Below are 15,615 nucleotides of genomic sequence, written 5' to 3'. Positions count from 1 at the left end.
GAAGTGCCGCGGGTTCCGTGCAGGGACGCTGCGGGCGCCGCCATGGTGATGGCGCTGCCCGTGGAGCGGTGATGGCGCTGCCGGTGGCGGAGTGGCAGGGCCGCACCGCCCGGCTCTGGGCCGCGCTGGAGCCGGCGCTGAGGGAGCGGCTGGAGGCGGCTTCGCTTCAGGACGCGGTGCGGTTGGGTTGCGATGTGCTCCGGTGAGGCGCGGGCAGGGCGGGTGCGGTGCAGGGCAACGAGGGGAGAGGGGGACTGGAGCATCTCTTAATGGGAATGAATAATAAAGGGCGGTGTCGAAGGATGGATGAGGCTCCGCTCGGTGGAACCGAGCAACAGGACACAGGGTGACGGGCAGAAAGGGATACCATGTCCCACCTTTCTACCGCCCCCTTTTTAGCAGGTTGGAGGTCGGCCTCATGTCCCAGGCTCTTGGTGGTAGGACAAGAAGATATCGGCGTAAACTTCACCTGGGGAGGTTTGGGTTGGACACTAGTAAGAATTCTAGTAAGAATTTCTTGGCAGAGAGGGTGATTAGGTGCTGGAATGGGCTGACAGGGAGGAGGTGAAGTCGCTGAAGTTGTTTACGGAAAGGTTGGACAGGGCATTCAGTGCTGACCAACCGGACATCCCTCACAGGCTGGACATCCATCACTCGGTGGCCTCAGAGGTCTTTTCCAACCTAACTGATCCTGTGATTCTGAGAATATGGGGAAGAACTTCTTCCCTGTGCAGTGACCACACAGACTGAGAGTGTGGAGTCTCCCTCGCTGGGGATATTCCAGAGCCCTCTGGACACAGTCCTGTGCCACAAGGAGCATCCTGCTTGAGCAGGGAGGCTGGACCAGAAATTCCAAACTGATTCTTCTCCCTCTGTGTCCCACAGGAGCGAGGAGGAGGAGGAGGAGGCCGCTCTGGTGCAGTTGTGCCACCGGGCACTCACAGACAAGAAGCCGGAGGCTGCGAGCTGGTACCGGGAGCAGGGGAACCAGGAATTCAAACGGGGCCGGTACCAGGCTGCCCTGAGGCTCTACTCCAAGGTAAGTGTGGTGTGAGGGGGTCCCACAACATCTCACATCCCCTCAGAGGATCCCTCTCGGGACTCTAGCTGCTCAGAGTGACCCTGAGATGTGTTAGAAAGTCTCTTTTCCCAGCCTGGTGCTCGAAGAAGGAGTCAGAGCTCTTCAGTTCTCGGTCTCAAGGTTGTTTATTGTGTCTTATCTATAAAATTTTTTCTCCTGTCCAGCTGAAGTCCACTCAGCAAGACAGTCTGAGGCACTCTGCCCACCCCCAGGGTGGTGTTATCTTTTTATACTAAAACCTGCATGTCCAATATTTACAATTACTTTCCAATACCTATCACCTATGTTAGACAGTGAGCTGCTACTCCAAACCAATCTAAAAGTGCCACCATCACAGCAGAAGATGGAGGCCAAGAAGAGGAAGAAGGAGAAAGGCTGGACACACCCAGATTCATCCATCTTGCCCCCTGAACCCCCATTCTAAAAACCCCAAAATCTATTTTTCACCCCATGATAAATTCACTGTCATTCTACTTAAACTGTCGTGCCTTGCAGATCTTCATCTAAGGTTGGTAATTTGCTCCATGGGTCATAATCAAAACCACAGGGGCATTTTGGGCTCTGTGCCAGGGTCTCTGAGCCCCCTGGCAGGGGTCTTGGCAATCCAGGACAGCCAGAGGGATGTCCTGAATTCCCACAGATCCCCAAGAGAGCGTCCTGCAGCCCTCATGGTTGAAGGGTGAGGGGAGAGGAGCAGCTCCCGTGAGGGGATCCCCAAAGAGGGGATCCTGCAGGCCCTGCTGAGGGGGTGCTGTGAGGGATCCCCCCAGGCAGCAGCAGTTCTCTGGTCTCTGCAGGCAGCATCCCACGAGCTCCCTGGGAGCCCCGAGGTGTCCGTGTGCTTTGCCAACCGCTCGGCCGCCCTCCTGCACCTGGGGCACTTCGAGGTAAGTGCTGCCCCTGGGGCCAGGGCAGCACCCACCCCACAAGGTCCTGGGTGCCCCTGAGGTGTTTGATTGTTAGAACAACAGACAGCAGATCAGATGTGCTTCCCAAGCTGTGCTTAAAGCATCCATAGCTCAATTTTCCTACCTCGTTTCCATGTCAGGATGCTTTATTTGAGCAGCAGGTTGGTTATGCACATGGAATTTGCTGATTATTCCATGAGACTGTCTGAGGTGGAATGAAAAGGCATGAGCTGGTTTTCAAGCCCACTTAAAAGGCCTTTTCTTTGTTCCTAGGTTTGTTTGGAGGATATTGCCAGGGCTGAAAGCCATGGCTATCCAGACAGGCTGCTGCCCAAGGTCCTGCTGCGGAAAGCTGAGTGCCTGCTGTGCCTGGGGAGGTTACAGGATGCACAGGATGTCCTCAGGATGCTGGAGAGTAAAATTGCTCTGGATGGGGCCATGACTACACACCTGACACGGCTACAAAAGCTGAGTCAGCTGAAGGTTAAATTGGGTGAGAAAGAGAAGTGTCCAGAGCCTGCACGAGGAGAACATGGTGGCACTCAAGGGGAGCCAGAGATCTGGGAAGAGAACAGCAGGATTTCAGGTGCATCCTCATCCCTGAGCCTGAGTTTTAATGCAGACAGAGGACGTCACTTGGTGGCCTCCCAGGACATCATGGCAGGACAGAGCCTGGTGAAGGAGGAGGCCTTTGTGAGCGTGCTGTGCCCTGGGGACAGCCTTGCCCTGCAGCATGGTGACACAGCGTGGGACACCCGAGCCACCAACGCAGACCTTTACTGCCACCGCTGTCTGAGGCAGCTCCTGGCCTCAGTGCCCTGCCAGGGCTGCAGTTATGCCAAGTACTGCAGCCAGGACTGTGCAGACAGGGCATGGCAGCAGTACCACAGGACAGAGTGTCCCCTGGGAGCGCTGCTCCTCACCCTGGGGGTCTTCTGCCACGTGGCCTTGAGGACTGTCCTGCTGGCAGGATATGCAGAGGTCAGCAGGCTGGTGGAAATGTCCCACCATGGGGACAGGAACCTTCAGAACCCTGAAGGAAGCTGCAGGCCTCTCAGTGAGGCAGCAGATGCAGGAGCTGGCAGCAGAGGTGTCCCTGGTTGTGACAGCAATGGTCGGTACCAGAGCTCTTACCAAGCTCTGTTCCACCTTTTGCCCCACACTGAGCAGCACAGCCCTGAGCACAAGTTCCTCTGCACTCTCAGTGTGGTAGCTCTGTGCAAACAGCTGCAAGCAGCTGGCCTGGAGGCTGCTGTGTTGAGTCAGGAATCACCTCAACAGTGCTCCAAACCAAAGACATGTGAGAAAACCTCAGAGGAATTGTCCCCAGAGCTGAAGACTGTGGCAGAAGCAATGCTGAGGCACGTGTTGCAGCTGCAGTGTAATGCACAAGCAATCACTGTAATGCAGGAGCTGGGTAAGATAAAAAAAAATTAAGCCCTACAGTGTTATCACAGAATGGTTGGGGTTGGAAGGAATCCCCGAAGATAATTCAGTCCAAATCCCCTGACCAGGCAGGGTCACCTAGAGCAGGGGACACAGGAACATGCCCAGGTGGGTTTGGAATGTCTCCAGACCTCCCTGGGCAGCCTGTTCTGCCACCCTCAGTGGAAAGAAGTTTTTCCTCATGTTGAGGTGGAGCTTCTTGTTTAGTTTGTGGCTGTTATTCCTCATCCTGGCACCACAGAAAAGAGTCCATCACCATTCTCTGACAACTGTATTTGTAAATGTATTGATGAGATCCCTTCTCAGTCTTCTCCAGACTAACCAAGCCCAGCTCAGTCTCTCCTCATAAGAGAAATACTCCAGACCCCTCATCCACTGAACCCTCTCCTGTAGCTCCTCTTTCCTGTCCTGGGGATCCCAGGACTGTCCTCTCCTTGCCCATCTTCTTGTGGGAAGTGAAGACATTAAATTCTCAGCTGTAAAAAGCTCCCATTGCAGACGGAAATGATTTGTTTACAATTTAATGGGCTGTCCCATGCTGGCCTGTTCCTTGGTGCCCATGCAGAGTGTGCTTAGCTGTTATTTATTGCAGCAATATACCAGGAACCTTTCTGCCGCTGCCTGCGATCGGTCACGGGGCTCCTTGCAGGAATTGTGTGGGTTTGTGAGCATTCCATCTCAACCTGCTTGGTTTTCCTCTGTCTTCAGGGCCTGGAGATGGGGCTGTTGTAGATAAGAAGCCTGTGAGGCTGGCAACAGCCTTCTTCCCTGTCCTCAGCCTCCTGAACCACTCGTGCTGCCCCAACACCAGCGTGTCATTCAGCGGGACATCTGCCACTGTCAGGGCAGCACAGCCAATCTCAAGTGGCCAAGAGGTTTTGCATTGCTATGGTAAGCCCCAATTCTGTGTTTGTCTCAAGGCACAGACATCATTACCTCCCCTTATCATGCTGATAGCTATTTATATCATAATTCTCATCTAATTCTCATCTGATATTGCCAGAGTCTTTGTTTAGCATCCTTGACCAACATTTCATCCCTTAACCCCTCTTAGATTTTCAGTCTCCAGTTGTCTCTTCCCCAAAATGTACCTAGTCTCAATTGTAGCAAAAATCCATTTATTCTGATGTTAAGAACTGTGCCTGTGGGAGATCTTTACCCTTGCCATCCTCTGCAGGGCCTCACTGGTGCAGGATGAGGGTTGCTGAGAGACAGCAGCTTCTCAGGCAGTATTTCTTCGAGTGTCGCTGCCCAGCGTGCCTCCAGGAGTTAGAGTCTGGTGTCAAGAGTGTGCTGTCCATCAGAAATTCGTTCTGCTGTCCCAAATGCCAGGCCCAAATGCAGGTAATTCTCCATGGTTATGATTGTGCAACTTGCTGGGGTGTGTAAGGTTTAGGTTTGGGGAAGGCAAGAGGTGAAGGCCTCACTTTGAGCCCTGCTCAGAAGCCAAGAGCCCCCATTGAGTCAAGACAAGTATCTAGCTGTTTCTTATAAAATCAAATAAGCTGATAACAATTTATTTTAAAAATCACTTTGTTTCTCTGTTATATTCATTAAACAATTTAGCATCTCTATAACCCAGAGCTAATGCAGATGGAGAGTAAGCTTTGAGCTGAATGTGAGCAGGAGTGATCACAAAGGTGATTTCCACAGGGGGAAGAAGACACACTTTGCTGTTCAAATGAAGCTTGTGCAACCTTAGCCAGCAGAGATCACCTGTCTGGCCGTTTACAGGACCTTCAGCAAGAAATCAAGAAAGCCTTAGAGCTGCTGAGAGTTGGGAAGGCTGGTAAGGCTCAGCTTTGTGCCCTGAGGTCAGGCCCAGGTTGGGACAGGAACCATGAGATGGCACTGTTGCTCATGCCATTGGGGTGCTGTGACATGTGTCCTGGTGTCCCTGGGGACTTCAGCTTTAGATTTTTTATACCCCCTGATCTGGGTGTTAATCTAAGTCCTATATTGTTCCATAGTAAAGTAATTAAATAAAAAGAAATCAGGGTAACATTGGAGTTGGGCATTCCCAGGCCTTGTTTTCCTGGAGGGAGTTGGGCCAGTGCTGGGGTAGAATAAGCAGAGGTGCAGATGAAGTCAGTCCTGAATCCTAACCAAACCCCAATTAGCTGTGCAAAGATGGATTGGATTGATTTTATTTCATGGATCATGGAAAACTGGACACTCACCACAGGGTGAACTTTATAACCTTTTTTTTTATAGATCAGGCTATCAAAAAGCTCCTGAAGTGTCAGATGGATGCTGGAACCTTCTTGTCTCCAGAGCATTTGCTGATGGGAGAGATGGAGGATCATCTGGCACAGGTCTATGCTACTGTTGGTATGGCACTGTCCTCTCACTATCCCATGTCTCCTGAACTTTGAATTTACCATGACTAGCTTTTTATTGGACTGGCCCTCTCCTTTTTCCCCTGGTTTTGTCAGCAGAGCTCTCAGAAAGACCAAACCTGTGTTCCCAGCAGCCAGTGAACAATAAACTGTGCTCTCATGTTCTTTTAGATTCCCTGTCCTGGTTCTGTGGACAGAGTTCACCACATTTTGATTAATTCTGTCAGATTCTTTGGGTGCCAGTAACTCTAGGAAGTATTTATTCATTTCTCATTGTTCTGTTTTGTTTGTTTTTCCATCAGGGAAGTGGCAGGAAGCAGCCAGACACCTGAAGAAGAGTATTGAGATTGTGGAAATGCACCATGGGCCATCAAGTGTAGAAACAGGCCATGAACTTTTCAAACTGGCACAAATTCTCTTCAATGGGTGAGTTTGGTTTCATCCTCTGTCCCTGCCCTGTGTGTCTGACACAAGATCAGAGCACCTGGTATGTGTCTCACAGGACACAGGGCAGTCTAGCACAGGTACCCTCTCAGGAATCTGTTTCTCTATTTTGTGCCTGTCTATCTTTTTATTCTCTCTGGCTCAATTTATTCCCTGTCCAATTGTTTTATTCTGTCAACTCATCACCCTTGGTGTTTATATCTCAGTTGTATAATGTTGCTGACATCTTCTCAAAAGAGGGAATGAAATCCTCTTGCTTTATTGGCAAGGAAATCCCCTGACTGCTTCTGAAAATCTCCTCACAACAACTCCCTTTAACCAAATTAATTTTAGCAGGAGCAGCAGTGATGAAATAGTAGGTTTTTATATACTCAAAGATAATGTTTTCAGGTTTTGTCCTTACCTTTCCATCCCCCTCATCCTCCCTTTGCAGTTGAAGCAGACACAATTTTCCTGGTGCTGGAAGGCAGGGGAGGGTGGGATCTGTAGCCATGAACAGGTTTAGGTTTTTTGTTAGGTTGGGCTTAAAGGTTGTGTAAGTCAAGAAGCTGAATTAAGTATTTTGCATGCTCTGTTCTTATTATCTTCCTATTTCAGCTTTGCAGTTTCTGAAGCTCTGAGCACGATACAAAGAGCAGAGGGGATTTTGTCAGTGCACTTTGGTCCTCAGAGTGCTCAGATGCAGGAACTACAAGAGATGAAGGCCTGCCTGTCAGAGCTTCCCAGAAACATCCTTCAGAGGACTTAATTTCCCTGTCAAAGGAAGCTGCAATGTGATCTTTCATCAAAGCTAAGTGTCATGTGGTAGGGTAGTCATGTAGTACAAGCTGGAAAATCATGTGTAACAGCAACTTGAATGAAGTCTTGGAATGCTCTTTAGTGAGCCTGTTGTAAATAAAATGACCAATTCTAACGTGAGAGGTGTGTGTGTGGTATGGTGGGAACAGAGGCTGTTGTATAAGTTCTGTGTGTGGGTTGGAAGCAAATGTTTGAGTTGCTTTTGTGTGAGGTGTGACTCTCCCCTGTGTGGTGCCCTGAGCATTTTGAACATACAGTCATCCAGAGCACGTTGCCTTCTATTTTTAATACTGTGAGGCACTTTCCTTCTTGCCAGTGTCAAATGGAAACAGTTGGAAGGGGTGAGGCAACAGCCTGGGAAGTGCAAACTTACAGTCTGTAAAAGGGGGCACTGCAGAACTTGGAGGGCTCCAGCACAGCTCTGTCAGTGATGAGGGACTCAGAATCAACAACTGGTGTCAGGTTGGAAAACAGGATGAGGAGCAGTGCAGCATACACCAGATAATGTTTGTTTTCAGGACACAGAACTGCATTCCTCCTCTGGGGAAACTGGGAGTGTAGGCAGATAACCTTTCAAGGGAGAATACTTGGGCTTGCTGAGATTTAATAGCAAAAGCTCTTTTATTGCAGCATGAAGGCGTAAGATTTGCAAGTTGTGTCTTTGTGCAGCAGAGCAGGGAGCCAGTATCCCTCCCAGTATCACCCTTACCATTGCAGATTATTGTGAAGGGATCTAAACCCCCCTGGGATCCAGGATCTTGCCAATGAAGAGGAGGGTTCCTGTGGTGTCATCCCTTAGTACAAGAAGGAAGGGTCTGTCCACGTGGTATTCTATGGGGAAGGTCAGACGAGCAGCAGTGGCCTCAGGGTTTGGTGTGGATCTTTCCCCATCCTCACTAAGCTCCAGCATTGCCTTGTGTTGCACATGGGATAATCTCAGAGGTTTGGCAGAAATCTTGGAGAAATCAGGTGATGTGAAAAGTGATTGGAGCCCTGGAGAAAAGAGAGAAAGTTCCATTAGCTGGGGGCATTAATTGCAGCAGGGGGAGCAGCACTGCTCGTGTGATCCACAAGGGCAGGGAGCTGCTTGGGCTGAGGTTGTTGGGGGAGCAGGGAGGAGCAGCTTCCATCTGCTTGTACTCAGCTTCACCCACAATCTCAGCAGCACTGCACGAGTTTGGTGGAGGGATGTGATAAAAAGCTGAGAAATCCTGGATGAAGGTGATTTGGTTGCTGGTGAAATCTCCACAACCATACCTAACAACCCACCAGCTTCATAATCTGAGAGCAGGAAGCACCTTGACCACTGCTTTGAGCCCTGCAAGGGGGGTGTGATGCACATACTTGTCTCCTTTATTGTGTTTCCAAGTGCCTCTTCGTGGTTCAGCTTCAGTTTGGGCAGGCTCAGCACAGCGTGGACTGTCTTCAGCTCCTTGTCCACATCATGGACAAACTCAGAAGTGAGGCTTTCCTCAATCAGAGTCATGTTCTGGGTCACCTTCGTGGGCAGGAAGAACATGGCACTGATTCCCTCTGTCAGGGGCAGCTGGGCAATCTGCAAGGACAGAAATAAGAGAGAGATAAGAAAGGGTCACATCAATAATAAAGTTTTAATCATCCTGTACCAAGCAGTGGCCTGATTCTCAGGCTGGAATCTCAACCTTTCCAGTGACCATTTGATCTTTTTCCCTGTTTGCTTTTATCTGACATGATGCTTCCTGACACTTCTGGCTTTTTCCCCAGGCTTTTATCCATCCTTGCTGCACTCTTCCTGCTATGGAAGTGCTCTCTCACCTGCAGCATTGCTTTGGGGAATTCTCACTTGAACACCTTTGAACTCATGCTCCGAGGAAAGATTAGTTGAAAGAGGTAGAGATGGAAAAGTTTTGAGAGGTGTGCCCTGCCCTTCTTGCCCAACTTTAAGTCAAGCAATACAGGCTGATAGGACCTGGGCATAATTTATATTTTGGATTGCTTGTGACATAGCTTGGGTAGAAGCAGGATATCCTAAGAGTCAACACACTGCCTTTCAAAAGAGGGATTGCAAAAGTAGCAATGATGGGAGGAGCAAGGCTGGGATGGGTTAACAGGCAGGTGTAGCTGAACCTGCCCCTCAGTGGGTTTAGGAGATCTTAGGCAATATTTGCTGTCTGACCTTGCAGTTGAGTTCTGAGTCAAAACCATATCTCAGGATGGCTTTGGGGTCTGACATCATGGACACCTTCACAGTCCTGTCCTCATCCAGGTGGAAGTCTTTCAGGGCAGTCTTCTTGGTGTCAAACTTGGTTTTCCATGTCCCTGTTTTATAAGAGAGAAAATGAAAGATTTTTCTGGAATAACAGCACAGGAAACCAGTCATGCCTGTGGCTGAATAATCTTGTGCTTTAATATACAGCATTTGTGCTTTAAGGAGTTGAGGCATAACAGGGACAGAAATAGACTGATTGGAGCTACTGATTTACTGCCATCCTTGGCCCCTCCTTTTCATCTGAGAATTGGCTAAATGGCAAATAAATAATCAAGCCAGTGTATGGGTGGAGTAGCCAGTGGGAAGTTGATGTCTACTTATGTAATTACAAAACTATTTTAAAGGGTAACAGTTGTGTCAATGGATATAAAGTGCTTCTCTCCCCACCCTTTATTTTGCTCCTTGTCTCTAAGCAATAATTCTCCAGGACAGTGGCTTACAGCATGTTTAAGAACAGCTCTCAAGTATCAAATTGTTCCTTCTACAGTGGTAAGAAGGCTCAGAACACTCTAAGCTGTTCCTTCCCTAAATGGCAATATCCCATCTCTGAATGGAGTTTTGTGACCTTAAACTTCCCCCTCTGATTCTTACTGCAAACAGGTCAAGACTCAGCTTCCCAAGAGTAATAATTCCTTCCTCAGGACTATTTTTGTGTGCTTTTTTTTCCTTCTTTACTAAACATTCTCAAACACTTTCTTCTCACACTCTCTGTTTGACAGCCTGTTTGCTTTATTGGAGGTGAGAGCATTCCTTCACATCTCCTCTAACACTTAATGCACTTTTTCTGTGTCCAAGCACCCAACATTCTTACCCTTGAAGAAAGCAGCCCCAGCAAGGAGAATGCTGACATCTGTGGGCATGTCCTTCATGAACCTCATGATCCTTCCCTTTGTCTGCTGCCTGGCCCAGGTGTTGATTTCCTGCAGGTCCAGCTGGGAGTTGCCACTCAGTGCCCTCGGCCTCATCTTGTAGGATTTCTCGAGCTGGCTGTGAAATCCAGGCCTTGCCCTGAGTCCTGGGGAATAAAAACATGGATGGCTGCAGCTAGCTCCCTTATCCAAACAATCTCCAGGCAGCAGGTGGCAATCCAAAGCCCAGCAGCAGGTCTCTCATAAAATATCTGGCCCTGTTTGTCTCCAGAAACTCAAATTCCTTTGAAGAGGAATATCTGAAAGCACATTAAGGAAAGTGATCCAAATCCTACAGCCACCCATGCTGGAGCATGGGATAACTTTCTTCTGAAAACTGAAAAAAGGAGATAAGAACTGAAGGCTTGGACACAGCCATTCCCACATCAGCCTTTCTTCTTTTCCCCAGCCTGCTTTCTGAGTACAGCTTACTCAACCTATTGGATTCTTGGAACCAGCAGGTTCCAAAAGATAGCTCTTAGCATTCTCAGCAGATGTTTATGGCATGCCAGAAACAGACATTTCAAATAGCTCTGCAAGGAATTAAACAAAGGAATATGGCTGAGTGTTATCACAAATAGAAAATGTGATCTGTGGGTTCCTGGAAGCCAGCAACACCTGCCAGACAGCCTGGAGTGAAGGCAAAATTATCAGCAAGTTTCTTTTAGGTCTTCTGTGAGTTAACTGTTCTGTCACCAATGTCTTTGTGTGCATGTCTGGTCTTTTATTTAAGTGCACACAAACTTTCCAGGCTTTTCCTGGAGCAGCAAGAGCATTCCATGCCCTGTCTGCAGCCTGGCTCAGCAGGATGCCAGAGCCAGAGCTGTGAGTGCCGTGTGTTTTTATATATACACTCACACCAAAATAACTGCTTTGACAGCAAAATGACAGCTTTTTAGGTAAAATTTTATGGAGGGCAAGAAGGACTTTTACTTTTCTCCAGGATGATGCGGGAGGCACTTTTCATGCTCTTCTCAGGCCCAGTCACACTGCCCAGGAGCTCCTTGTAGGTGTCGTGGACCTCAGCCTTGTTGAGCAGATCGTAGAAGAGCGCGCGGGAAATCACATCCTCAGTTCGTTCTCCAGCCCCTGAAACGAGCAGGAAAACGTGAGGGAAGGGCTGCCAAACCTGAGGGGGGGTGTGGAAATGGGGCAAAGCACTCACCAAGGGAGAGGGCAGAAAGGGCAGTGGCCAGGCTGAAGGGGGACAGCAGCACGTTGGCCGTGGCCGTGCGCCCGGACTGCTGGCGGTACAGGTCGTAGCCAAAGTTGGAGACTGCAGCTGCCAGCTTGTTCACAGGGCTCTTGTAGAATGGATCTTCCTCTTCCTCACCAGCGTTGGCTCCATCAGCCGTGGCAGAGTTCTGGCAGGCCCAAGGAGTGCTTTGGTTAGACTTGCAGGTGTGGTAAACGCTTCATAGGCAAACAACTAAAGATATTCTTCAATGACTCACAGAAATATTGACTTAATATTACAGAGGGTGTAGGAACAGTGACTTTAATGCCAAAGGCAGCACTGAGTTTGAAATTCTGCCTCCTGGTCATCCCCTGATGTAACAACTGTGGTTTTATCCAGGTAAAGCAGGAGTTAGTCTCATTATGTTGCTAAATAAAATCCCAGTAATTTAGGAGGGTGGTGCTTAATCCTTCAGTAAGAATCTCTAAACTTAAATTACCTGCTCCACACCTCTCCCCTTGCTCTTTGCATGTTGTCTCCCACTCACCTGCTCAGTAGCTGAGTTCTGGGTTCTGCTTGGGACAGTTAGGAGACCCAGGAAAAGGAGAACCACTGGAACCTGCATGCTTATACCTACAGAGTAAGAATATGACAGAGAGAGTTTGAGCAATCAGGTAAATCCATCTCTACCACAGCTATTCACTGTACCTGGCTGTGACAGGAGCTGCAGTGACAGATGCTGCTGCTTGTCCTTCCAGTTGTGAAACACACACCTGATCTGAGCCAGGTTTCCTTCTGTAGTTGCAATTATTCAGCCAGACTGGCCCCAGTGACTTTAGAATTGGGCAAGCACAGGGTGTGGGTGTGCCTGAGCACAAAAGCAGATGTGTGTGGCCCAAACCACACTGATGCTGGCAGTTACTGAGTGCCAAGGTCCAGAAAAGCACCAAGTCATTGCTTCTGAGTCTTGGGCTTCAGAAAAATTAAAGATTTCACTTATAAAAGGTACCAAATCCATGTTGTTGAATGGGGTGAAGGCAACACTGACTGGTGCTGCTTTGATATACAAATTACCTGCCTCAGGCAGTAGTTTGCTGTTTCTTGTGTCTACATGTACCTGTGTCCATTCTTTGCTTCTTATTTGCAATCTGATGAAGTAAAATAGAAGAGGTTTCTTAAAAGACAATAAGGAAACCTGGAGAAGTGAAAGGCAGAGCTTGGCTTATTCAACATTTTAAATGGAGGTGGGAGAAAAGCACCAAACACCCCAAAGCTGTTCCTTGTGTGGAATCCACTTCTCACCACTGCAGTTCTGGGATGAGTGGCCCTTCCAGACAGATCTGTCTGGTCCAGAAGGGCACTGAGCAACCCAGGGCTTTGCTGTGGGTAAAACCAGAGCTATGAAGGGTCCTGCCCCCGAGAACAGACGCCACCGAGGCTGGTCTGAGGCAATGTTTAGATAGATTCCCAGAAATTAAAGGAAGAGGGTTGTATTTAACTAACCCCTGTCATCCAGGCAACTGGAGAAATCAGAGGAAGAACATGTGTTTCAGATTAAATCCAGCTACAAAGAAAAACACGCCTGCTGCTAGAAATACACGTGGCCACAACAGCCCCAGCTCAAGACCCCGTTCAGGCAGAGTGAGAGGCAGTTTGCTGGTTTTGCTGTTTCCCTTCCCTGCCTTTTCTTCTGCAGGCAGCTCTCCCTTGGAGAAAAAAGCATCACAGGGGAGGTTTTAAGCTCTCATCTGTGTTCAGCCAGTGTAACACAGACGTGGTACCCTCTTTCCCCTCATGCATCCTGCAATCTGCTGCCATCCCAGCTGCAGAATGGGTGAGGTTTGTGGTGCAGAAGATGTGGATCAAGAGGATTTACTGATGGTGTGATAGTGGATGTGGTGCTGGGATTGCTCCTGTCATTCCAGAGATTTACAGCTGGAAGAGAGATGCCACAAGTCCTGCATGAGTCTCAGTCTGACAGGTTAAGCAAGGGCTCTGTGAGGCTGCTGTGCCAAGCTGCACTCCTGCATGCTGAGAGAAAGAGCTTTAGCCCAGTCTAGCTCAGAGATGAAGCTTTTCCATGGAGCATAACCTTTTCCCTGAAGAAAAAAAGAAAATAATCTCAACACAACCTCTGCTTCCAGCTACACTGAGCTCCTGGGAGCATGGGAGCAGAGATTGGTTTTGCAGATTTGTATTGTTTTTGCCAGTACTGTCACCAGCTTCATATTTCTCAGACTTCGCCAAAAAGCAATTTCCATTTAAAAAAGACAAAGCCTTTTGAGTTTGAATTGGCCTGAACATCTGGATTCTATTTGTATTTCTCTTAGCACACGGCCAGAAACGCAGAGAAAAGAATTTGGTTGGATTGGAGGTGGGATGGTTTCAGGCATGATATTAAAATCTGTGGCTGCCTTGAAGGAGAAGAGAAGGAGCATCAAAAAGCACAGGAAGAAAACCTCGAGAAATGAGCTGAGAAGGAACTTTTGTGTCTGGGAGTTGTCGATTCCTGAAGGCCTGCAGGTGCAAAGGAAACATTTTACTTTCCACCTACAGTGGTACAAGTCTCTCACATCATTTATAAACACTTGAGACTTTAGAGGTGCTGTGAAACAGGACCCATGAGCTCAGGCTGCTCCCTCTGCTTGTCCCACAGCTCCTGGAGCATCCTGCAGCCAGAGGATTTCCCTGTCACACCATCACAGACAAAGAACACATTCCCAGCTGCTTGAAAGGCACAAAACCCACCCCAGTTCCCCAGCACAGCTCAGCCACCGATGCTGGTGGCTCCCCATCCTTGCTGAGGTCTCTTGGTGGCAATCCCACCTGCAGAAGAACCATTCTTCCCATTCCCCAGGTGCTCTGAGCGCTGCCCAGCCTCAGCCTCAGCCTCAGCCTCAGCCCCTGCCCTGTGCTGCCCTGGCCCAGGTGAGCTGTCCCTGTCCCCGGGCTGTCCCCGGGCTGTCCCTTACCTGGGGCTCCTCTCGGCCGCTGCTCTCAGGGCTCCCAGCGGGTGCGAGGCGAGGACAGCGCGGGTTTGGTGCAGCCACTTCTGCTTTTTGCTGCTTTCCCCCAGCCCAGCCTTCGGCAGGCTTCAGGTTACAGCTTCCCAGGGCTCTCTTAAAGTGCTCTGCTCCCATTTTCTGCCCCTGCCACCCTCGCCCCGAATTGTGCTAATTTTCCAACCCTTTTTTCGCCCCAAAACAAATCCCCGTGCCAAGGGCAGCCTGGTGGGTGAAGCACAGCTAGGAAAGGCAAACTCTCCCTGCTCTGCTCGAGCAGGTCTTTTATCCCTGCAGTTCTGCCATAGGTCACATCAGGGAATTCCTTCTGTCTCAGAGGTATGGTTAATGCAGCAGTGTTTAATGGATTTATAGATTTATGTCCAAGGTTTAATGGAGAGACTGTGGAAACAGGATTCTGTTGTTCGAGGCAGTTAAGATGCTGGGAACTGCTTGTATCCAGTGATAGTTATAGTTAACAAGAAATCATTAACTGGCTTAAAGTTTTTGGCTGAAAAGAAAGAGGCTGGAAAGCCAAGGACTTGTTAAAAAAAGAAGATGAATTAAGAGAATCTTGTAGAAGCTTTCAGAATGATAAATGATATGGAGAAAGGAGAGGGACAGAGGAGTTCCATTATTACTTTCCACAGGAGGCTCAAGGGGAGCACCCACCCGTGCACATTTAAATCAGGGGAGTGTATTTTTAAACATGTATTAAATTGTAGAACTCATTATAACCAGATATTGCAGAAGATGAAAGATAAAAATAGATTTGATGTAAAAAACCCAACCCAAACCAAATTAGTGGAAGAAAGGTCCCCTAAAGGCCAGCTGGGCAATACAGCCAGAGAACAGTGGGTTTGCCTTGACCCTTGCCATTCCTTTTTTACCTCATCCATGGTTACTGGAAGGAGCAGGATGCTGTACATGATGTAGCTGACCAGATCCAGCTGTTTTTCTGTTTGGAAATGCTGCAAAGGCAGTGATGGCAGAGCCCCCAGGCTGGGACATCTCCCTGGGCTCACTGCCAGCAGGTAACAGGAGCTCCTCCCTGTGAGCACTGAGCTCACCCATCCCTCAGCAAAGGGGAAGGATGGGCTCAGAGGTGCATTACCTGCTGGCTTTGCAAGCCAGGAGAGCAGATCAGGTGTGCCCTGAGATTAGTCAGTGCTTCAAAGGCCACCCCTCCTAACCAGAGGGGTTTCTGCTTTCAGCTGCTTCTCAGCTTGCTCTGTGCAAAATCATCTGCAGGGAAAAGATTGTG

At 48.9% G+C, this 15,615-nt stretch overlaps 2 protein-coding genes across 6 annotated transcripts; one reads left to right on the top strand and one right to left on the bottom strand.

Moving 5' to 3' along the window:
* Positions 1 to 55: 55 nt before the first annotated feature.
* SMYD4 (SET and MYND domain containing 4) lies at positions 56 to 7,299 on the top strand. Of its 4 annotated transcripts, none has more exons than XM_054287450.1 (10): positions 56 to 202; positions 889 to 1,039; positions 1,879 to 1,968; positions 2,263 to 3,406; positions 4,144 to 4,326; positions 4,613 to 4,779; positions 5,089 to 5,224; positions 5,650 to 5,766; positions 6,077 to 6,200; positions 6,816 to 7,299. In XM_054287450.1, exons 1-10 carry the CDS (start codon positions 72 to 74, stop codon positions 6,964 to 6,966), a joined length of 2,394 nt encoding a protein of 797 aa, XP_054143425.1. In that variant the 5' UTR covers positions 56 to 71; the 3' UTR covers positions 6,967 to 7,299. The 4 variants fall into 4 exon arrangements, with proteins under 4 accessions (XP_054143425.1, XP_054143424.1, XP_054143427.1 ...); XM_054287449.1 differs by having other exon boundaries at positions 886 to 1,039; XM_054287452.1 differs by having other exon boundaries at positions 886 to 1,039; positions 2,263 to 2,482; positions 6,816 to 7,297.
* Positions 7,300 to 7,357: 58 nt separating this feature from the next.
* SERPINF1 (serpin family F member 1) lies at positions 7,358 to 14,466 on the bottom strand. 2 transcript variants are annotated; one of them, XM_054287457.1, is made up of 8 exons: positions 14,322 to 14,466; positions 11,897 to 11,982; positions 11,338 to 11,536; positions 11,106 to 11,261; positions 10,076 to 10,279; positions 9,172 to 9,314; positions 8,361 to 8,571; positions 7,358 to 8,009 (listed from the first exon to the last, which is right to left on the bottom strand). In XM_054287457.1, exons 2-8 carry the CDS (start codon positions 11,972 to 11,974, stop codon positions 7,750 to 7,752), a joined length of 1,251 nt encoding a protein of 416 aa, XP_054143432.1. In that variant the 5' UTR covers positions 11,975 to 11,982; positions 14,322 to 14,466; the 3' UTR covers positions 7,358 to 7,749. The 2 variants fall into 2 exon arrangements, with proteins under 2 accessions (XP_054143432.1, XP_054143430.1); XM_054287455.1 differs by having other exon boundaries at positions 7,919 to 8,571.
* Between the last annotated feature and the right edge of the window lie 1,149 nt (positions 14,467 to 15,615).

The sequence above is a fragment of the Melozone crissalis genome, unplaced genomic scaffold (assembly GCF_028551555.1).
Source record: "Melozone crissalis strain CALT ecotype California unplaced genomic scaffold, PUWL_Pcris_2 ptg000057l_1, whole genome shotgun sequence".
NCBI classification, from domain to species: domain Eukaryota; kingdom Metazoa; phylum Chordata; class Aves; order Passeriformes; family Passerellidae; genus Melozone; species Melozone crissalis.
Note: the sequence above shows the minus strand (reverse complement) of the source record. Positions and strands in the feature narration are given on the sequence as shown.

Bases quoted from the DNA above. Each gene is read 5' to 3' on its own strand.
- SMYD4 (XM_054287449.1), top strand. From the start codon at position 72: ATGGCGCTGCCGGTGGCGGAGTGGCAGGGCCGCACCGCCCGGCTCTGG. The intron at 203-885 runs GTGAGGCGCGGG...TGTGTCCCACAG, and splicing joins TTGGGTTGCGATGTGCTCCG to GAGCGAGGAGGAGGAGGAGG. The intron at 3,407-4,143 runs GTAAGATAAAAA...CTCTGTCTTCAG, and splicing joins CACTGTAATGCAGGAGCTGG to GGCCTGGAGATGGGGCTGTT.
- SERPINF1 (XM_054287455.1), bottom strand. From the start codon at position 11,974: ATGCAGGTTCCAGTGGTTCTCCTTTTCCTGGGTCTCCTAACTGTCCCA. The intron at 11,262-11,337 runs GTGAGTGCTTTG...TGCTCGTTTCAG, and splicing joins CCTTTCTGCCCTCTCCCTTG to GGGCTGGAGAACGAACTGAG. The intron at 9,315-10,075 runs GTAAGAATGTTG...CTTATAAAACAG, and splicing joins TGGGGCTGCTTTCTTCAAGG to GGACATGGAAAACCAAGTTT.